General features: G+C 41.5%; 1 protein-coding gene across 9 annotated transcripts in view; it reads left to right on the forward strand.

Moving 5' to 3' along the window:
• gatad2ab (GATA zinc finger domain containing 2Ab) overlaps positions 1–23,702 on the forward strand; it is a 56,731-nt gene that overhangs the window by 17,491 nt on the left and 15,538 nt on the right. For 7 of the 9 annotated variants that reach the window (XM_082138829.1, XM_082138830.1, XM_082138827.1 and 4 more), the window contains 6 exons: positions 2,067–2,325; positions 5,988–6,117; positions 6,231–6,359; positions 6,469–6,540; positions 6,628–6,738; positions 6,825–7,019. In XM_082138829.1, coding sequence (XP_081994955.1) covers positions 2,067–2,325; positions 5,988–6,117; positions 6,231–6,359; positions 6,469–6,540; positions 6,628–6,738; positions 6,825–7,019 — 896 coding nt within the window. Of the gene's footprint in view, positions 1–2,066; positions 2,326–5,987; positions 6,118–6,230; positions 6,360–6,468; positions 6,541–6,627; positions 6,739–6,824; positions 7,020–7,866; positions 8,132–8,207; positions 8,639–8,719; positions 8,940–10,070; positions 11,965–23,702 lie in introns of those variants that run through there. The other 2 variants (XM_082138831.1, XM_082138828.1) reach the window with 1 other exon arrangement.

A 23,702-nucleotide genomic window follows, 5' to 3' on the forward strand; every position in this document is an offset into this window, starting at 1 on the left:
CTGTTGAAAAACTCGTTGGCGACTCTCAGATACCAGAGGCTAATAGATCAACGACATCAAAGCAGACGGGACATTCTTTAAAACGTCTTCTTCATTCGGGTTCGAACAGCGTGAGGGAGCGCAATAATGACATAATTTTAGCAGATTTTTTTTGGGCGTAAAGCAATTCGTTACATCGCGAGACCTGATATCACGTGATACATCCTGACGCTGCGGCCAGCGGCCCGCCGGCTCAAAGTTGCAAGGGTGGTTTTTCCGCTCACAGGCGCTTGGGGGGTGCGAGACGACCACCATTCAACACGAAAAAAGTCATATAACTATTCCAATGACTCCGAAGCTGTTCGGTTAAGGTAAAAAAGTTACTTAGTTCACCTTTAATGATTTAAAAAGTAATTCAAGTCATTTTTAAAGTATTCTTTCAAGGCTGCATGGTTAAAAAATACACACGTCACATTTTATTATTACATTCAGAAATAATGTAAAATACTGGTAAATAAAGCGAAATGTTTACAAACTTTATAAACATTATGATAGGGAATTTAAGCTCCCCTCACTCCAGAAAAAAATCATTTAAATTTAGCGGTATTCAGAATAGAACAAGAATGAAAAATGTAAGTGGCTATATAAACTTAAGCCAAAACTAATTTATTTAAAGTAAAACTGAAACCGGCGTTGGGCTCACGTAGCCTCTCTCATTCAGCACAAATCCAAATGCTTACATTCGCGATTTGTTTGGATGGTTAACTTATTTATTATGGAAACTAGGCTTTGTACCTCACTCGCGTATTAGTATCGACATAAAACATCATCCTTCACATGCACAGATTGTACTGAGGACTAATTTAGTATTAATTTATAATATAAAGTATTAATGTACTAATTTAAATTGAGCACAGTGTAACTTTTTATATGTTTGGTTGACTATTTTATTTTGATAATGTACAGCCGGCGATGTCAAGTTAGCACTGCTAGAACTGATAAGTTGTGCGCGTGAGGCATCCGTCATTTATGGTCATATGGATAAAGTAAGACACCATTCGAAATTAAATGGACTTTTATTTGTGTATTAATCTCACAATAAAAACAAAACCATATGCTTTTGTAAAATAAACAAAACAAACAGGATGTGCTTTCCGCTGTCTCGTTTTTCTTTTTTGTGGAGCGCGTCACAAACATGAACCGGAACTCAGCATATACTACTTGTTTTGTTAATTAGGTGAAATAAATTTTGTGCATAGGCCTATTTATTCCTTTTATATCATTTTATTCTGTTTTTCAATATGGGATCAGTGAGATAAACATGGTTTGATGTTTCATGTGTTGAATTCTTGGCTGTCAGTACCAAAATTATTTCATGTCCTAGAGTGAAATCTGGGTCCTTGATATGGTATAATGTTGTATTAGTGATAGATTTCAAAGTTCAAAAGAACAGCATTTATTGGAAATAGACGACATTATAAATCTCTTTAAAGTCACATGACCAATTTAATTGTTTTAAATGATTTTTCAAACAAGTTTAAAGTTGACGCATCAAGAAAAAGGAGTGTTTTGTTACATACTTAGACTTGATGTTCCTAAGAATCCTGGTGGAAATATTGGAAATTGTAGTTTCCAGGCTTGGAAATGCATGGTTTAAAAACAAAAAGGATTTTTCTAAAGTGAAAATATACATTTCTACTCTAAAATATTTTTTCACCTGTAAGTTGTGAGTTCAATCTCTACAAATGGGAAAATCATGAATCATATACATGTATATTGATATTGTTTTTGGTCATTGTATTGTATAGTTTTAGTCAATTTTTAGATTATTGGCATCAAATTATCCAGTTCACATCCTGTGTTAATGCCACTTAAAACGCATATTTTCAGGCTCTCTACATATTATCATTTACTAAGTTTATCAATATTGTTGAAAAAAAGCATAATTGTGAATTGACCAAATATTGTGTAAAATATGCATTCATTTGGTTTAGCACTTGTGTGTACATATTATTTGTCATTAAGACAAATGACACTATATAATATAATAGTCTGAATATGCTTGACTCTGTGATGTTGTTTTACAGGTGAGAAGATGTCGGAAGAGGCGGTGCGTCAGACTCGTAGTCAGAAGCGGGCTCTGGAGCGAGATGCCCCTGCTTCGGAGGCCGACTTGAAGAAGGTCAAGCTGGAGAGAGGAGAACTGGGAGCTGTAGATGGACTGAAGACCAAAAGTGAACAGGCCAACAAGATGGCTAACATGCTGCGGGCTGGGGAGGTGAAGGCCACCATCAAGGTGGAGGTCCAGACCAGCGACGAGCCTGTGGACATGAGCACATCTAAGAGGTAGACCACAGGTCGAACATAAGAGTGTATTTTTATTCCCAAAACTCCTTTAATGAAATAACAAAGCTGCTAACACCAAAGCGGGTCTTAGGTAGTCGTGACCTGTGAACTGGAGAATTAGCGTGATCTTGGTCCTGCCGTTTCTCTTTTGTGTTCGTGCCGAGGGCTCTTAACCTCAGGCTGCTCCGCTGAGACTTCCTGCTAGTAGTTCTGAATATAAAGCATCTGCTAAATGCAAAGTAAACAAGGTATCAAGTAGATGCAAAAGAGAACGGCCCGAGTTCAGTCTGGTGCTGCTGTTGCTTTGCTGGTTTTAAGGCCTCGTTTCTATACCATGCGTACGATTCGAGTTTAACTTGAATTCCACGAATTTGGTCCAACATTGAAAAATAACAACTTGGGATGTATAAAGTCAGAAACCATGCAAAAAAGCATGTGCAATAACTTTTTTACTTGATTTTTCTTTTTTTGAAGTTAAGTGATGCAGATAAAAGACTAAGTGCATAAATGGGAGAACGTTTGAATATTAATATGGTACCATTTTACAGCAAGGTTAAATTAAATAGCATTAGTTAATTTTGCAGAATTTATTATTCTAGTTTAATAATTAACACTACCTTTCAGAAGTTTAGGGTCAGGTTGATTTCAAATGTTTTTTTTAAAAGAATTCACTTGTGGCTTAAGGCTGCAATCATTTGATATTATGATATTATCATTAGTCATATTTTGAATATTATTGCAATTAAAAAAATTATATTTTAAAATGTAATTTATTCATGTGATCAAAGCTGTCTTCAGTCAGTGTCACACGATCCTCCAGAAATCATTCTAATATGATGATTTTCTTCTCAAGAGATTGATTAAAGTAGATTTCTTGCGTTTTTCGAAATAAAACTTGCCAGGGCCGTTGCAAAGTAATTGCGTTGCAAAGTAATTGCAAAGCTATTCTTAATGGTTTTTAGCATTGGTTGCTATTCAAAAGTGACCATGAATCCATTAATAATAAAAAAAAGATCTTGAAATGGTAAAGAATATTCCAAATGGCAGATAATGCACCTTGATAGTTAGTCTCGAAAAGTTTGTTTTGATTGTTAAACTCATTGCATGATAAACTGAAGGCAATTCGTATTTGTTTGTGATTGCATGATTAATGTAAAAGGCAACAGAAGTTGCGATGAAGCAGAGTCGAGCTCATGATAAAGGACAAAGGAGGTGGCCTGATGCCATGCGGGATGGGGGAGGGGCAGAAAGTTGAGTTGAAAGATGTCACACTCCACAAACACAACCGTCATATGCTCAACTCTTCCCAAAGACCACACTCGAGTATGCGCTTGCTCAGCACGTCAGTCTTCCCTCGGGTGGCACGCTGCCCCACTTCAAAAAAAGAAAGAAGCAGCAGTCCGAAGCACTTTCCCCGTCGTACCTGAACCCTGACTGACTTTGCAAAACGAGGCCTATGTCACAAACTGGTTTGAACCGGCCGTTGCCATGGTTTCCACACTGCCAGGAACAGTTAAAGAAAAGGGAGGGTGTGAGTCATGTGACCAGAGGGAAATTCTTGCATCACGTGATCTTGTTGGTGCTGGCTAATACACAGGAAGTGATATAAAGTCACTTCTAGTGAAATTCAGGTTGCGCACGTCATAAGATAAACTCCCATGAAGAACCTCAGTGGTTCCAGTAAACTTGGGCATGTTGTGTTTTGACGGATAGATTTAATTGGTCGGTTTGCTTTTAAGGAAACTGAAGTGCTGCTTATGGATGTTTCGTTTCTTCCTGTCCTTTTACTTGAATGGGCCGTACTTTAGGAACGTTTACTTGACCCTTCTTCCTCATCTCGTCTGCTGCCTGATGAAAAGGGTATAATGCTTGTTGCCACACTTGTTGAGAAATGAAAGATACGTCAAAATGTGTGCCGTTACTTTGAGGGAATCTGAATTTTAGCTTAGTAGGCAATCACACACACACACACACACACACACACACACACACACACACACACACACACACACACACACACACACACACACACACACACACACACACACACACACACACACACACACACAAACACAAACACAAACAAACAAAAACAGTACGAAGAAACTATGGACCATGGAGACTTGGGAATAAAGGCATCCGAAATTGCATGTTTCCCTACTATATAGTAGGCAAAAACCAGTTTGTGACAAAAGTATGTCTGATTTTACAGTACTTTTTAGCCTTCCACTCAGAAAACCCTAGCAACGCCCTAACAACAGCCTAGAACACTTTATCATGAAACAACACATTAACAACCCTTTTGAACACAGCATCACTGTAGCATATGCTATTACTTCAGAAGGCAATTTTACAGTTTTAGTTTAGCGAGCGATATAAATGCACAAACAAAATTCGGTATAAGGGAACTTCAAGCATATTTAGGGACCAGAATGACTTGGGGAATAAGCTCTTTAGACCAGTATGCGTCCATTCAGAAAACCCTAAAAAGGCCTAAAAACAACCTAGAACACCGTCAGTGGGCAAACATTAACTTGTTGTCTTCAGAAAAAGCAGTTGCTACAGTTGCCTCCCAAGAAGCCAATATCACTATTGACGAGTGTGTTGTTGCGATATGTTTAGTACTTGACCCTTATCCTATAAGCAGCAGATTTCCTATCGGCGGCCGGAGCAGAAGCATGAAAGAGGGTGTCTTTGTTGATATGCGAGCACCCTGTCTGCAGTGAAAGTTGAGGACGGAGTACACACAATAGCCTGGACGCTAGCCATCCCATCCCCCTCCTCCTCCTCCTCCTCCTCTGTCGTCCCTCAGGAGGAGCCGTAGACCTACTCTGGGTACAGCACTACTGTCCTTACAAGTCGTCAACGTGACACCGCTCTCGTATTGCTCCTTATGGCTGATTTGAACTCGGAGCAGCTTGTGTTTAATCTAACCGTGAAAATGTTTCATTTTCGTGTTAAAAACTTCTTGCTCCGCTTCCTTGAAGAGCATTTCTTTTTCTTTTTTTTTAACAAATGTGCAAACGGAGGTCATTGGACGACCTCTAGTGGGCAGTGCAGGAAATGCAGCTTTAGGTGAGGAGCAGTGGGCCATTAGTATAGTATATACTGCATACTTAGTTTTATAATATGTAAATATATACTATTGTAAATAATCATCAAATAAAATTGTAAATGTCAAACAATACTAAACGTTTCAAACAGTAGTACACTACATTGTCATGATGTAAATCAGCATGTTGGCTTCCAATAGTTATCTCTGAAAATAAAGAAATAAAAAATACAGTCAGAAATAATGAATAAAGAAAATAATAACAAACAAAAAATTATTATAATGATAAATGGATTATAAATGCTAAATATTTTCCTTTATTTTATATAATAATAATAATAATAATAATAATAGTTATTATTACCATTATTATTTTATAAAATAAAGAAAATATTTAGTAGTTTTAATCCAGTTTTGATTACAAAATAATAAAGACAATATTTAGCATATTTAATCCAGCTTTTGGTAGTATGAGCAAACAATGAGTCTAGAAAGTTTATTGCACTGTGGGATGAAGTCCTCTGCTCTATGTACTTCACATTCTGAATAGTCAGGTATTTAACATCATGTTTTCAGCCTTGACTCATGTTTTCCCGTCTGTCTCTCTCAGCGACATAAAGAAAGAGCGACCTTCGACGCCAGATGATGATGTCATTGTTTTGTCAGACAATGAGCCTTCTAGTCCTTGTATGAATGGGGTCAGCTACAGTTTTAAGAAGACAGATACCGAGATGCTAATGGTAACAATGTCATGTCTTTTTGACGCGACTTATCAAGTTTTGCACACATACTTCATGCTTTAAACGGCCCGTTCACTCGCTAACGTGACTTTCCTTCTTCGTGGCGCGTGCAGAAAAGCAGCCCGGCAGAACGGGAGCACATCATAAAGCAGCTGCAAGAAGAACTGCGTCTGCAAGAGGCCAAACTCGTCCTGCTGAAGAAACTCCGGCAGAGTCAGACACAAAAAGACGTTGTGCAAAAGGTAACGGGTTTAAAAGAAACGTAAGATGAACAGAACACAACAACAAATAATGCCTTTCTAGTCGAATCCAGTTGTTTGAGGTATAAAACTGACCTTTTCTGTTTTGCAGTCAACCAATTCTGCGGCTGCTCCTCCACCTCTCGTCAGGGGCAGCATCTCATCCACTAAAGGACCCCTTCAGGTCAGTGCCATTCAGTCACACAGGACATGTTTTTACGAGTTGAACTGTGAAGAGCTATTGAGACTTAAATACGTGGGTTGATTTCAGGTCTCCAACCGAAACTCAGGGACAGTCATTCCTCCTCCTCTGGTTCGAGGTGGAGCGCAGGTCTCCAAGCACGGCTCCGTAGTCATGCCACCCTTAGTCAGAGGCTCACAGGTATGCATCGTTTTTGCTATCTTAAAAAACAAAAAAACAGCTTTAGCTTTGAAACTAATCCCTTTTCTTTGCCGTTTGTGTTGTAGCCCATTGCGGTGACCCCGCAGCAGATTGCGACCCTACGGCAGCAGCAGCAGCAGCACTCGGGGTCTGGTCCTCCTCCTCTCCTGCTGGGCGCGCGCACCTCTGTACCCAGTGTGCAGGTGCAGGGCCAGAGGATCATTCAGCAGGGCCTGATCCGGGTCGCCAGTGTAGGCGGCACAAACGTCCTGGTCTCACAGGTCACTGTCATTCACTTGCTGTTGATTTACAGTTATTATATATTTATTACAGTAATATTAGTAGATGCAGTACAAATATTTATTACGCTAAATGTTTATAAATAATATTTTTATATTTATGTGTGTTTTATATTATATGGGTGCATTATTTATAAATATTTTATATTGTATTTTCATAATTACAGCTACTAATGAGCATATTAATTTTATATTTAGTAATATTTAAGTATAATATTAAAAAATTTTGTTTTATACATTTATTTTAATGATTTTTATACATTTTTTTTATTTATTTTTATGAAACTACTAACTAGAAGCATATACAATTTATAATGTACATTTTTGCTATTATAGTATTAGAACATTTATATTTTTACATTTTATAATTGTATATATTGTCATACATTTTAATATAAATATTTTTGCTATCATATCCTTAAATTATCTTGGGACAGTAGTTGTATTATACATATTTTATTAGTATATATAGATGTATTATATTAGTAGCATATCAATATTTTATTGTACGTACACAAAGCTACTAATACTTGGTGTGTGTGTGTGATATGCATATATACATTTTATATTTAATATGGCATATAAAAGTTTATAATTAATTTTTTTTGCTATTATATGCTTAGATATAGTAGCTATATTATACAAACTAAATATATATTTTAAATATAAATGCCATAATAAAAATGCATATACTTCACGAAGTATGCCATGAACAAAAATGCTTGCAATATGAAAGATATTTTGTATATTTCTGTGTACAACATCAAATTTTGTCTTGATGAACTGATATTCTAGAAATCATCTCACCGTCATGTTTTCCCATGTCCAGGCCTCTTCAACCGGTTTGAAGACCTCTCAGTCTGGTCTGGGCAGCAGCACCTCAACTGTCAACTCTAACGATTCTCCCGCCAGCCGGCAGGCCGCCGCCAAACTTGCGTTACGGAAACAGTTGGAGAAAACCCTCCTTGAGATCCCACCACCTAAACCTCCAGCACCAGAGCTCAATTTCCTGCCCTCGGCGGCCAATAATGAGTTCATCTACCTGGTGGGGCTGGAGATGGTGGTGCAGAACCTGCTAGACACGCTGGCTAAAAGTGGGTACAGCCTAGAAAAGCACATGGCATGAGCTGTGAAACTATACCATGCTAATATCACTTGTTTTCTTTCCAGGTAAGCAGCCGCAGACTGAATCTTCATCAACCCCGGCACTCAAGGAGCCTTTTAAGTGTTCCCAGTGCCAGACAGACTTCACCTCTCGCTGGAGGCAGGAGAAAAGCAACGGCTCCATCCTGTGTGAGCATTGCATGAGCTCCAACCAGAAGAAGGTGCTGAAGGCCGAGCACACCAGCCGCCTGAAGGCCGCATTCGTCAAAGCCCTTCAGCAGGAGCAGGAGATCGAGCAGCGCATCCTGCAGCAGGCCTCCTCCTCGCCCGTCTCCAAGACCACCACCACCTCATCTTCGTCCTCCTCATCCTCGCCGGTGATTAAGTCCGAACACGTGCTGGTGTCTCCGCAGTACAAGCAGGTGCGCACGTCGCTGGCCCAGCAGACCAACAGAGGGACGACAGTCGGTCGCTACCACACCATCACCACTAAGCAGGTAATGGATACTCCTAGTTTGGCTGTTGTCCATAACATAGCTTTTTTCTGATTTTGAATATGTTTCCCCCCCCCCCCCCAGACTCCAGCCCAGCTGTCCCGCAGCATACAGCAGGCGGTGAGCGCGGGCGCACGCGGGGTGAGCCACAGCTTCTCCACATCCTCTCAGCTCCAGAACGCCGTCACGGCCGCAGCGCTGGTCAGCAGGCCAGGTAAGCATGCCGTGAGGGCGGGGGAAAAGGGCTCCAGCAGCAGCAACCCCAACACCAATACCTGGAGGAAACAGAACAGCGGCACCACAGGTAGATGATGCCTACTTAAAAAAGTGTCTGCCCCTTCCTGTCTCCTCTTTTCCTGTATCCTTTTCCTGTATCTGCGCACCTTTTTCGGTGTACAGTAGCTGATTGATACTGCAAAGGGCAAACATACAAAAATGGGCTAAAAGTGCTCGTCAACATACATGTGACACATTTTTCTTAACACAAAAATCCAATATATTTTATTTTATATATATATACAGTAGTCAACATTTAAAGTGGATCAAAACCTTTCATCAATTTTTTGGGGGGTATTTTGATGAACGGAATAGTACAGAATTTTTAACAATGATCATACTTTTAATAAGTAAATGTCCTCTTTTTTTTATCACTTTTTTACATTTTTTGGTATGTATGTTACCATCATAACTATTGATTATTACAGTTCTGTATTATTTTATTATTAAAAAACAATCATGTCATGACATCCTTTCAATTCTGCATGGACAAGTAAATGTCTTTTTATCACTAACTGCAACCCTGTTACCATCTTAACTATCAGTTCTTTAAAATCTGTGATTTTCAATTAATCAAAAACCATCATATGACATCATCCTTTCATTTGGTACTTTTTGATTATTAAAAAACTGTTTGTCATCTTTTTTTAACTATGGACAAGTAAACGTCTCTTCTCTTTTTTTTAACTACTTTATCTTACATTATTAAATGTGTAAGAAGTGGACGATCTTAAAATGTCAACCCTGTTCCCATCACAACTGTCAATTTATTAAAATTCTGTATTATTCAATTCATTAACTCAAATGTACCTTTTCTTGCGTTATTAGGTATGTAAAAATTGAACTGAAAATCTTAACCCTGTTATCATGAATTTTGCATAGTAAACAACTGATTATTGGGAAAAATGGGTATTGGTTAACAAATATCAGCTGTTGTTTTTCTAATAAACAACATGTAGTGTCATGACCTTTAGCATAGGGCTAGTAATTGCTAGGTGTTACCTCACAACCCTGTTTTGAAAGGCAAAGCTAGCTCGCAGTGCAGTCATTAACAGTCTTCAAACGGTCTTTGTTCAAAAAAATCTTGTAGATATGTATTTGGTCAACCTTTCGAAATGAATAATAATCATTAACCACTTCACATTCTCCCCCCCGACAGGTGTCACCATGGCTTATGTCAACCCCAGTCTGTCCGTGCACAGGACGACGTCTCCGGTGGACCGCCAGCGAGAGTACCTCTTGGACATGATCCCTTCCCGCTCCATTTCCCAAACGGCAAACACATGGAAGTAGTGCCCTGATCAAATCTCCCTACATTTTCACACAATTATAGTCCTGTCTTGTTGGACATCTGGTCGGTTATCAGTATCAGACAACCAGCCCATAAGCAATAATAAAATAAAAAAAATATTATATTTTCTCTCTATTTCTCCTGCGAGACCCTTAGTTGTACAGTCTAAGGTAAGACCCAATAGGCCAAGTGTCCTAGAGAAGAACTGTACCGGGATCAGAGATCAAGGAGACACAAGGACCTTTTCTACAGGCCTTTGTATCCATCTACTGAATTTCACCATTACCCAATGGGCTTTAGTGATCTAATACACATCCATGGTGGTGATATCACCCACAACTCTCAATTTACGGCCCTCCAGGTGGAGAAATTCCTCCATTATGTGAAACTAAAGCCTCCGTTCAGCGTTTTCCGAGACTCATGGACATACTTACCCACAGGAAGTGGAGGACACAGGACCGGAGGGATCCCGCGTGACGCCACGGATTGACCTTTTTGTGGACCATGCTATCCAATCACTTCAGCTCCCGATTTCTGCCCCACAGCGTCTCATGAACAGATATGAAAGTGTATGTTTGTGTATTTGATGTCAATACATTGCTTTTTTGTTTTGTTTTGTTTTTAGCTTCACTGTGGACTCATTCCACCCTTTTCAAAATGGCCTTTTTTTAAAGGCTACAAGTTTAAGGAATTGTTATACTGTTGAGGTGGTTATACATCTGCTGGTGTAGTGTGTGTGTGTGTGTTTTTAAATACTTTGGGTTGTTTCTTTTTTTCTTCGTAAGCTTCTAAAAGACATTTAACCAAGAGTTGTGCATCAGGGATGGTTACAGAGATGGACGTAACTAACAAAAAGCAGCAGCCACAACAGGACTACTACTACTAGACCTTCATGTTTGTGCGATTTGTTAATCAGATGAGTCTGACGGTAGCTCATTTTTATTTTTCTTACAGGAACAATTGATATATTACGTTACACTTTGTTACCGTTGTGATGTGCTCCCCCTTAGGCTTTCTTATAACGGCATCTAGGTAATATTTGGATGTTGTGTTATTTATAAATGTCACTTTAGATGAAGGAAATCTTGTTAGCTCCTTCCCAAATAGCTTCAAAGGGTTGTGAATTTAAGATTGGACTGTATTTAGGGTGTATAAATGCAATTTTTAATTATTATTTTTGTCTAAAGCACAATTCATTTGTGTCCCGTCTATACCATTTTAGATCCTGTTGGAAGTCGTACCGCTTAAGTCACGGCTTTATCTTTCCTTAAAGGAAATGTTTGGGTTGAAAGCATTTCTGCTTATTGAATGTAGCACACAATCTTAGCTAAATGAAACTTGAGTCCTACCTGTCAGGTGGTGGTCATGTTGTTTTTACCATCTCTTATTTTCCTTTCATCCGATTTGGTTTGCTAGCAGTACGCTCTGTATTTTAGCAGTTATATTATATACCACAGCTCGGGTCCTTAGTCATCGCAGTACAACAAACACATCTAGTAAGGTCTGCTTCAGTCGATTCATCTTTTTCTTTTCTCGGAATGATCCGTTCCGTGATCTCGAATGCCTGTGTAGTGTTTCGGACACAAAAGCTGACTGTTGTTCTGACTACTGCTGACAACTAACACCATTCCATTTCCCCCGGGATGCTGCCATTGTGTAGCATCTCTTTTATGAATTGTTTAAAAAAAAAAAAATTTTTTTTTCATCTGTTTCTGCTCTGTCAGCTAATAATTATAATAAAAACTAATTTTAACCAGTTTCATCTGCTGTGTGGGTGTATTTTTTTTTTCCAAAATAGAATCTAATTTGAATTAATTGATGGTGTTTGAGGGGCAATGTGAAAGCTTTTAGTCAGTGAAGGTAATTTGATATGAATGAAAGGGCTATGAGGGATAAAGATGTAAGTTTCAAAGGAATAAAATAAAAATTGCCAAACTGATTGCTGTTATGTTCAAGTAGAATGGAAAAGTAGATTTTTTTTTTTATAAATTTCAATAGCTCTAACCATACAAAATCATAGCGACCAATTGATAATTTTTTTTTAGCATTTCAATTGTTGTATGAATGTAATTGTGTATATATACAATTAAATGCAATAAAATTGCATGTATGAATAAATAGTGTAAAATAAGTTTCAGCAATTTTGAGTAATGTCAATTGTGATCATTAAATTTTATTATATTGTCATTTGGCCACCTTGCTCTCTAGATATCACCATCTTCATGGGCCATTAAAAGACACACTTTGGTCACCCACTTACCTTTCCTAACCATTCTTATTAGAGCAATTTACGAGTTTCTCCATTGTTTGAGGATAGTCAGCCTCAGACTGTTCTCCCAAAACAATAAAACTGATCATTTTTCTCAGTCATGATTGATGTCCATAAAATTCAGAGATTATGATACTCTTATCGAAATACACAGTGGCTGTTTTTCTGTAATTTGCTTATTGGTGGGCACATTATTTAAACGGCTGTCTGATGGGCACCTTTTGTATTCTGTAATATCCACCTATTAGAAGTTGGTGAGATGCAAATAAGGTCATATTCATATATCAAAAATATCTTATGTATAAGCAGTTTCACATTTAAAAGTACCATTAACAGAAGTGACCATATCTAAAAACATTAACAGACATATACTTACAACTGCAATTAAAAAAAGACATACCAATAGAGCCGAGTATTTATTTAATTTAATAGTGAGAAGATTGTTTAATTGTATGTTATTTAAAAAAAAAATATTGAGGTATTCTATCTGTATGCTTAAATGGCCTATTAATTATTGATCTGATATTGTCTGATGTAACCACGTACCATTTAGGATAAATAATTGTATTCAAGTCACAAACAAGGGTTACGCCAAATCTTCATTTCAAATATTTTATTTGTAACAAACACAATATAACAACCACTTAAAATGATTGCTGCTGCATGAACAACTGTTGCAGAGCACTTCTAGCCTCTGAGCATCTTTATCACGATCACCACACCACTCTGGCACAAATCTGTCCATGTCCAATTCACACAAGTTGTGCAGTGTACAGCATCTGTTTCTGTCGTGGAAATCTGATTGGTATTTAATATAGGGATGTGAGAACCATCGATAGCACCCACGCACTGTGGAATTCCAAACCTCTCTTCGAAGTAATCTGCCATCTCAGATAGTTTGTCCTGTGGCCAGTTGCATAAACTGTTAAGACTAGTCTTAAAAGTTAGTCATCCAATTTTATTCTTTAAAACTGTTAATAACTTTTTAAAGTCAGTAACATAAAAACGTAGATTGGTCTAATTTGACACCGAACAGTAAGACTGATTACCCCTAACTAACTTCTAGTTGATCATACTAGTTATTAAGACACAGTCTTAACATAATGGCTATGTTTATGCAACTGGCCCCTGGTCTGGTGTTTAAGTCAAGTCAAGTCATCTTCATTTATATAACGCTTTTAACAATGTAGATTGTTCCAAAGCGGCTTTACATTGATAATAGGAAATTAAAGTAACAGAGATTGTTTTGGCTTTATAGCAGCTCTAGAATATAGTTGTTGTACAGCTAAAGTTAGTTTTGATTGATTCACTTACGTCGCAACGATCATTAGTTATTAACTTAGGGGCCGCTAACACGATACCGTTTTAACAGAAAACTCAAGTTCTTTCTTCGCAAACTTCAAAAACGCGAACCCGTGAGAACGCTGATGGCGTGCACATGCGTATTACGAGTTCAGTCTATAGGTATGCGCTTTTGAATATATGTGCGCAGGCGTGTACTATCATTTCCCGGAAGTGTAATATATGTAGTTCGTGTGCCCACTATGAAGTACGCACCCCTACACATAAGCACTGTCACCACAGTATCAGTTCTCCCCCCAGCCAGTGCGGGAGAGATAATAAATGTAGATTGTGTGCCCACTGTAAAGTACGCACCCCTACACATGCAAACTGTTTCCATATCAGTTCTCACCCCCGGCTTGCACTGGAGATGTGATAAAGGATGCACCCGCTGTAAAGCGCGAGTCCCTGCACATGAGCGCTGTTCACACAACATTAAAAGCACGTCTCCAGTCTTCATTTAACCCCTAGCTATGCGGGCCAAGGCCTGGGAGGCCATCCCCGGTATGTCAGAGTGGGTGTTGAATATAATAAAATGAGGCTACTCGCTACAGTTTGCTCGCAGACCCCCGCGCTTTTCAGCCGTGGTCGAAACGACAGTGAGAAGGGATGTTGCCCACGTTCTTCGCACCAAAGTGTCGAAACTGTTAGAAAAGGGAGCTGTCGAACCAAAAAGGCTTCTTCTGGCTCTGTTTTTTTTCATTTTTCGTTTGTGGTTTACAAATCGGTTTATAGGTTTGATATTTAATTTGCTGAAACGCCCCTTTCATCTGATTGGTCAAAACGCTCCGCCTTCAGTTGGCTACAAGATTTTCTTTCTGTCAGGCAAAATAAGAGTCAGTACGAGTCTGTTTAAAGACACTGTTTAACCCTTGTGCATTGTTTCAATTTACTACCCTTTCGTTATGTTTGTGGCTGAAAACAGCCACTACTTTAAACTGCTGTAAAAATGTATCAGATAAATATTTTTTTCACATTTTTTTGCATAAATCTATTAATCAACCTCAGTCCTGCTCAAAAATACTAAATGTTTAAAAAAAATTCAGGATTTTAACTCTTTAATTGCCAAATTCGTAAATGATGTCACTGATTTGGGAAAAAACCCCCACAAAATTACTAATTTTCAATATAAAATGTGAATGTGGACTGGATTTTTTTTTACCTTTTATCAGTGTCTTGGACATGTCAAAGATTAGAAACAACATTGGTTTTGATGCATTGTTAGTTTTTGTGCAGCATCAGATTTTTACTTTTTCTCCCTCATTTACTGTTCGTGGCTGTTTTTGCCCCATTGACTTCTATTATAACCACATTTTTTGATTGCAAAGCCATAACACCATATAATCATGCATTTTTGATTGTTGGTGGTTTTCCCTGTTGGGAAGAGGTAAAATTTGTAATTTTTACTGTTGATAACCAGGTGGCACCATTAACCCTTTAGATAGGCCTGTGCAAAAAAAAGCTTAGTTTCTGGCTTTTACATGGAGTTATATGGTTATAATAGCATATTTGTGTGTGTGTGTGTGTGTGTGTGTGTGTGTGGGAGAGAGTATGAGAACTCACCTTGATGTGTCTGAGAAAATCAAAATATGCACCTCAGCTCTCAGAACTACATGGAGTAAACAAAAACAAAGTAAGTGTATTTATGCATCTGCTGCCTTTTGATGGTGAGAAATGCAGACTAAACAAAGCAAGTGGATTTAAACACTTGCATGCAAGCCTGCTGGTCATTTGATGGTGAGAAGAGCAGCAAGCAACATGAGAAAGGGCTTGACTTGTAGTGAAGTTTTAGTGATGAATATGCAGCCTGACCCCTCCAGCAAGCTGCAGGATGTATCGTCTTCTCCCTCTGACACCACAGACTCAGGAGAGTCAGATCCTGATTTGGATGTGGCACCCTCATCATCCTCTCTAGCTTCCACTGAAGGCGAGGAAGATTCGGAGGATCCTGGATCTGGGTGGATTGGGAGAAACGGCGAAGTGTGGTTTTCCACCAACGCGGAGACAACTCCCTTTCTTCAGCCTGCCAGAGGTGTGACTCCAGGGCCGACACTCTATGCCATCGCAAGGGTCCAGAACATGGATTCTGTGTTCAACGGATTCTGTTTTTTACGGAGCAGATGATTGACCTCATTGTCAGCATGACCAACCTCAATGGGCGCCGCACAATGAGAAACTGGACCGGGGTGGACTCCACAGATCTCCGTGCCTATATGGGGCTACTGATTTTGGCCGGCGTCTACAGGTCCAGAGGGGAGTCCACACGTTGCCTGTGGGATCATCGCCTTCCCCTCCTATTTTTACTCCGTAAAAAACAGATTGAACACAGAATCCATGTTCTGGACCCTTGCGATGGCATAGCGCGTCGGCCCTGGAGTCACGGGAGTTGGCAGGCTGAAGAAAGGGAGTTGTCTCTGCGTTGGTGGAAAACCACACTTCGCTGTTTCTCCCAATCCACCCAGATCCAGGATTGTCCGAATCCTCCTCTCCTTCAGTGGAAGCTAGAGGAGGATGATGAGGGTGCCACATCCAAATCAGGATCTGACTCTCCTGAGTCTGTGGTGTCAGAGGGAGAAGACGATACATCCTGCAGCTCGCTGGAGGGGTCAGGCTGCATATTCATCTCTAAAACTTCACTACAAGTCAAGCCCTTTCTCATGTTGCTTGCTGCTCTTCTCACCATCAAATGACCAGCAGGCTTGCATGCAAGTGTTTAAATCCACTTGCTTTGTTTAGTCTGCATTTCTCACCATCAAAAGGCAGCAGATGCATAAATACACTTACTTTGTTTTTGTTTACTCCATGTAGTTCTGAGAGCTGAGGTGCATATTTTGATTTTCTCAGACGCATCAAGGTGAGTTCTCATACTCTCTCTCTCTCACACACACACACACACACACACACACACACACACACACACACACACACACACACACACACACACACACACACACACACACACACACACATGCTATTATACTCCATATAACTCCATGTAAAAGCCAGAAACTAAGCTTTTTTTTTGCACAGGCCTATCTAAAGGGTTAATGGTGCCACCTGGTTATCAACAGTAAAAATTACAAATTTGACCTCTTCCCAACAGGGAAAACCACCAACAATCAAAAATGCATGATTATATGGTGTCATGGCTTTGCAATCAAAAAATGTGGTTATAATAGAAGTCAATGGGGCAAAAACAGCCACGAACAGTAAATGAGGGAGAAAAAGTTCAAATCTGATGCTGCACAAAAACTAACAATGCATCAAAACCAATGTTGTTTCTAATCTTTGACATGTCCAAGACACTGATAAAAGGTAAAAAAAAATCCAGTCCACATTCACATTTTATATTGAAAATTAGTCATTTTGTGTGTTTTTTTCCCCCAAATCAGTGACATCATTTATTAATTTGGCAATTAAAGAGTTAAAATCCTGATTTTTTTTTAAAACATTTAGTATTTTTGAGCAGGACTGAGGTTGATTAATAGATTTATGCAAAAAAAATTGAAAAAAATATTTATCTGATACATTTTTACAGCAGTTTAAAGTAGTGGCTGTTTTCAGCCACGAAACATAACGAAAGGGTAGTAAATTTGCCCACAGTGTACTGTTGAGTTTTTGAAAAATTTCAAAGCATTTTCCCAAAATATGTATCAAAATAAGATTTGTCACCAAAAATCATTCCATTTGCTGAAACATGAAGAAAGTTATGGCCAAATTAAGACTCAAAAATACCCCGTAGTGGATGAAAACATCCCCAACAGCACATAAGGGCTAGACACGTGACTTTCAAATGAAAGATTGGTATCAAAGAGTACACCCAGGTTCCTAACTGACGACTAAGACTTGACAGAGCAGCCATCAAGTGTTAGACAGTATTCTTAAGTTATTACGCGAGGAAGTTTTTTGTCCAATAATTAGAATCTCAGTTTTTTTCAGAATTAAGTAGTAGGAAATTACTAGTCATCCCATTTTTTATGTCAGCTATGCATTCCGTTAATTTTGTGAATTGGTAAGTTTCGTCAGAGCGTGAAGAAATATAGCGCTGCATAAGAGTGAAAACTAATTCCATGCTTCCTAATGACATCTCCCAAGGGTAGCATGTAAAGAGTGAAAAGCAACGGTCCTAGTTCTGAGCCTTGTGGTACGCCATACTGAACTTGTGATCGATGAGACATCTCTTCATTTACTGCTACAAACTGATGACAGTCAGATAAGTATGATTTAAACCATGCTAATGCAATTCCACTAATGCCAACATCATTTTCGAGTCTATTTAAAAGAATGTTGTGGTCAATAGTATCAAATGCAGCACTCAGATCGAGTAACACTAATAGCAAGATACAACCACGATCGGATGATAAGAGCAAATCATTTGTAACTCTAATGAGAGCTGTCTCAGTACTATGGTACGGTCTAAATCCTGTCTGAAAATCCTCACAGATATCATTTATTTCTAAAAAGGAACATAGTTGTGAGGATACCGCCTTTTCTAGTACCTTTGACAGAAAAGGTAGATTAGAGATCGGCCTGTAAATGACTAATTCTGTACGATCAAGTTGCGGTTTTTTGACAAGCGGTTTAATCATAGCCAGCTTAAAAGTTTTTGGAACGTATGCTAATGACAAAGATGAATTAATTGTATTAAGAAGAGGATCTATTACCTCTTGAAGCATCTCTTTCAGTAGCTTAGTCGGTATAGGGTCTAACACACATGTTGTTGATTTAGATGATTTAACAAGTTTAGCGTTTAATTTGAGTTTAAATCTTCCTCTTCTATAGCAATGAATGAATCGAATTCTTCCTTAGGGAGACTACACTGCCTGATGTGATACTGTAGTAGACGGTTGCAATGGTTATAATTTAAATAAGTTGAGCCCGACCAACCCCGTCTTCGGACGCTGCCAAAGAGAGTGAGTCACGCGGGGGCGTTCTCTTTGGTGAAAAGGTTCAGCTGGTAGACACGCAGCCGAGATTCGAAATCCGGTCTCTGGCACAAAAGTCTTAGAGTCCACCACTGAGCCACGGGGAATACTCTCACTTAGCAGAGAAAGAGTCATGCGGGGGCGGGCGTGGGCTCGTTCGTCTGGTGAATAAGCACAGGAAAAGTCTCTCTCTGTAGAATGTGAGTCGCGTGGGGGCGGCGCCGGTGTGGGCTCACCTGTTTTTGAACACTCATTAATACTCTAACCACGCCGTTGTAAACAGGAGGGCGTAGGGGCGGGGCGCTTTCTGTTTCGTAAGAAAGCTGGTCGCGAGCGCAGTGAAGAGAGCAGCTGTTATATAATTTTCACCTGCTGCCAGAGCCAGGATTCGAAGACGGGTCTATGGCGGAAAAGCCTTAGATTCCAACACTGAGCCACAGGGGGGAATGACATAAGACAGTTAGCGTGAGCAGAGAAGAGAGCAGCATGTTTTGTGTCGCCTGTAAAAACAGCATTTGTTTGCAGGTGTGCATGTTTTATAACAGGCACGTTAGCTGCAATATTGACATTTCCAGCCACCCAAACTAAGAGGGGACTGGGAAATGTGTGGGAAATGTGTGAGAAATGGAGGTTGGTCCGGCCTCAGCGGGACTCAAACACTCTCTTTCTTCCCTAAGCCGATGTGAGTGACGCAGTTTCGGCGAGCGTCGTGAAACTCACTCATAGTGTCCGTCTGGGTCATGCAGAGTGCTCGAGAGGGCTCTGCATGACGCGCGAAACGGGGGCGCGCGTGAACAGGACCGGCGAGGGGGTTTCCTTAGGAAAGAGCGAGGCACGCGGGGACTGGGCTGGCGTGCGCTCGCTCGTCTCCATCCGCTCTGGCATCCTTTGTGAACGGCGCTCTTTTTGCGCGGCTCGAGCAAAGGGAGAGAGAGAGCGGGAAGCACATGGTGGTCGTTGGCGAAAACAGCCAGTCGAGCCCGCAGGGTGGTGAGATCCATCTCGTCGCACTAAGGGCAGCCGCCCTTGGCGAGTGCACCTTCCGCATGGTCACGGCCCAGACAGGAAGCGCAGAGGATGTGACGGTCTCCACCGACGAGAGGGCCTCTGCACGAGGCGCATTTAGAGTGAGGCATTTGTAACAACGCCTGGAAAGTTCGCCGCTGCGTAACACTTTTTCAAAAAGAGAAATATCCAGGCGTTGTTTCAAATGCCTCACTCTAAATGCGCCTCGTGCAGAGGCCCTCTCGTCGGTGGAGACCGTCACATCCTCTGCGCTTCCTGTCTGGGCTGTTACCACGTGGAAGCTGCACTCGCCAAGGGCGGCTGCCCTGAGTGCAACGAGATGGATTTCACCACCCTGCGGGCTCGACTGGCTGTTTTCGCCAACGATGACCACACGCTTCCCGCTCTCTCTCTCCCTTTGCTCGAGCCGCGCAAAAAAAAACCCGTTCACAAAGGATGCCAGAGCGGACGGAGACGAGCGAGCACACACCGGCCCAGTCCCCGCGTGCCTCGCTCTTTCCTGAGGAAACCCCCTCGCCGGTCTTGTTCACGCACGCCCCCATTTCGCACTCCCTCTCGAGCTCTCTGCATGACCCAGACGGACACTATGAGTGAGTTTCACGACGCTCGCTGAAATTGCGTCACTCACATCGGCTTAGGGAAGAAAGAGAGTGTTTGAGTCCCGCTGAGGCCGGACCAACCTCCATTTCTCACACATTTCCCAGTCCCCTCTTAGTTTGGGCGGCTGGAAATGTCAATATTGCAGCTAACGTGCCTGTTATAAAACATGCACACCTGCAAACAAATGCTGTTTTTACAGGCGACACAAAACATGCTGCTCTCTTCTCTGCTCGTGCTAACTGTCTTATGTCATTCCCCCTTGTGGCTCAGTGGTGGAATCTAAGGCTTTTGCACCAGACCTGTGTTCGAATCCCGGCTCTGGCAGCAGGTGAAAATTATATAACAGCTGCTCTCTTCACTGCGCTCGCGGCCAGCTTTCTTACGAAACAGAAAGCGACCCGCCCCTCGCGCCCTCCTGTTCACAACGGCGTGGTTAGAGTCGTATATCATTTGCTCTCATTGACAAATGTACATTTACTCCGTATTACAGAGCCGGTATTCGAACACAGGTCTATGGCGCAAAAGCCTTAGATTCCAACACTGAGCCACAAGGGGGAATGACATAAGACAGTTAGCGCGAGCAGAGAAGAGAGCAGCATGTTTTGTGTCACCTGTAAAAACAGCATTTGTTTGCAGGTGTGCATGTTTTATAACAGGCACGTTAGCTGCAATATTGACATTTCCAGCCGCCCAAACTAAGAGGGGACTGGGAAATGTGTGAGAAATGGAGGTTGGTCCGGCCTCAGCGGGACTCAAACACTCTCTTTCTTCCCTAAGCCGATGTGAGTGACGCAGTTTCAGCGAGCGTCGTGAAACTCACTCATAGTGTCCGTCTGGGTCATGCAGAGTGCTCGAGAGGGCTCTGCATGACGCGCGAAACGGGGGCTCGCGTAAACAGGACCGGTGAGGGGGTTTCCTTAGGAAAGAGCGAGGCACGCGGGGACTGGGCTGGCGTGCGCTCGCTCGTCTCCATCCGCTCTGGCATCCTTTGTGAACGGCGCTCTTTTTGCGCGGCTCGAGCAAAGGGAGAGAGAGAGAGCGGGAAGCACGTGGTCGTCGTTGGCGAAAACAGCCAGTCGAGCCCGCAGGGTGGTGAGATCCATCTCGTCGCACTCAGGGCACTTGGCGAGTGCACCTTCAGCATGGTCACGGCCCAGACAGGAAGCGCAGAGGATGTGACGGTCTCCACCGACGAGAGGGCCTCTGCACGAGGCGCATTTAGAGTGAGGCATTTGTAACAACGCCTGGAAAGTTCGCCGCTGCGTAACACTTTTTCAAAAAGAGAAATATCCAGGCGTTGTTTCAAATGCCTCACTCTAAATGCGCCTCGTGCAGAGGCCCTCTCGTCGATGGAGACCATCACATCCTCTGCGCTTCCTGTCTGGGCTGTGACCACGTGGAAGCTGCACTCGCCAAGGGCGGCTGCCCTGAGTGCAACGAGATGGATTTCACCACCCTGCGGGCTCAACTGGCTGTTTTCGCCAACGACGACCACGCGCTTCCCGCTCTCTCTCTCCCTTTGCTCGAGCCGCGCAAAAAAAGCGCCGTTCACAAAGGATGCCAGAGCGGACGGAGACGAGCGAGCACACGCCGGCCCAGTCCCCGTGCCTCGCTCTTTCCTGAGGAAACCCCCTCGCCGGTCTTGTTCACGCACGCCCCCATTTCGCACGCCCTCTCGAGCTCTCTGCATGACCCAGACGGACACTATGAGTGAGTTTCACGACGCTCGCTGAAATTGCGTCACTCACATCGGCTTAGGGAAGAAAGAGAGTGTTTGAGTCCTGCTGAGGCCGGACCAACCTCCATTTCTCACACATTTCCCAGTCCCCTCTTAGTTTGGGCGGCTGGAAATGTCAATATTGCAGATAACGTGCCTGTTATAAAACATGCACACCTGCAAACAAATGCTGTTTTTACAGGCGACACAAAACATGCTGCTCTCTTCTCTGCTCGCGCTGTCTTATGTCATTCCCCCCTGTGGCTCAGTGGTGGAATCTAAGGCTTTTGAGCCATAGACCTGTGTTTGAATCCCGGCTCTGGCAGCAGGTGAAAATTATATAACAGCTGCTCTCTTCACTGCGCTCGCGACCAGCTTTCTGACGGAACAGAAAGCGACCCGCCCCTCGCGCCCTCCTGTTCACAACGGTGTGGTTAGAGTACTAATGAGTGTTCAAAAACAGGTGAGCCCACGCCGGCCCCGCCGCCGCGTGACTCACATTCTACAGAGAGAGACTTTTCCTGTGCTTATTCACCAGACGAACGAGCCCACGCCGCCCGCCCCCGCCCCCGCCCGACTCTTTCTCTGCTAAGTGAGAGTATTCCCCGTGGCTCAGTGGTGGAATCTAAGACTTTCGTGCCAGAGACCCGATTTCGAATCTCGGCTGCGTGTCTACCAGCTGAACCTTTTCATCAAAGCAAACGAGCTCACGCCGGCCCCGCCCCCGTGTGACTCACTTTCTTTGGCAGTGTCCGAAGACAGGGTTGGTCGGGCTCAAATTATTTAAATTATAACCATTGCAAACGTCTACTACAGTATCGCATCAGGCAGTGTAGTCTCCCTAAAGAAGAATTCGATTCATTCATTGCTATAGAAGAGGAAGAATTAAACTGAAATTAAATGCTAAACTTGTTAAATCATCTAAATCAACAACATGTGTGTTAGACCCTATACCGACTAAGCTACTGAAAGAGATGCTCAAGAGGTCATAGATCCTCTTCTTAATATCATTAACCCTTATGTGCTGTTGGGGATGTTTTCATCCACTACGGGGTATTTTTGAGTCTTAATTTGGCCATAACTTTCTCCGTGTTTCAGCAAATGGAATGATTTTTGGTGACTAATCTTATTTTGACACATATTTTGGGAAAATGCTTTGAAATTTTTCAAAAACTCAACAGTACACTGTGGGCAAATTCACTACCCTTTCGTTATGTTCGTGGCCGAAAACAGCCACTACTTTAAACTGCTGTAAAAATGTATCAGATAAATATTTTTTTCAATTTTTTTTGCATAAATCTATTAATCAACCTCAGTCCTGCTCAAAACTACTAAATGTTTAAAAAAAAAAAATCAGGATTTTAACTCTTTAATTGCCAAATTCATAAATGATGTCACCGATTTGGGAAAAAAAAACACAAAATGACTTATTTTCTATATAAAATGTGAATGTGGACTGGATTTTTTTTTACCTTTTATCACAGTCTTGGACATGTCAAAGATTAGAAACAACATTGGTTTTGATGCATTGTTAGTTTTTGTGTAGCATCAGATTTGAACTTTTTCTCCCTCATTTACTGTTCGTGGCTGTTTTTGCCCCATTGACTTCCATTATAACCACA

The sequence above is a fragment of the Leuciscus leuciscus genome (assembly GCF_965113295.1).
Source record: "Leuciscus leuciscus genome assembly, chromosome: 15".
Taxonomy (NCBI): domain Eukaryota; kingdom Metazoa; phylum Chordata; class Actinopteri; order Cypriniformes; family Leuciscidae; genus Leuciscus; species Leuciscus leuciscus.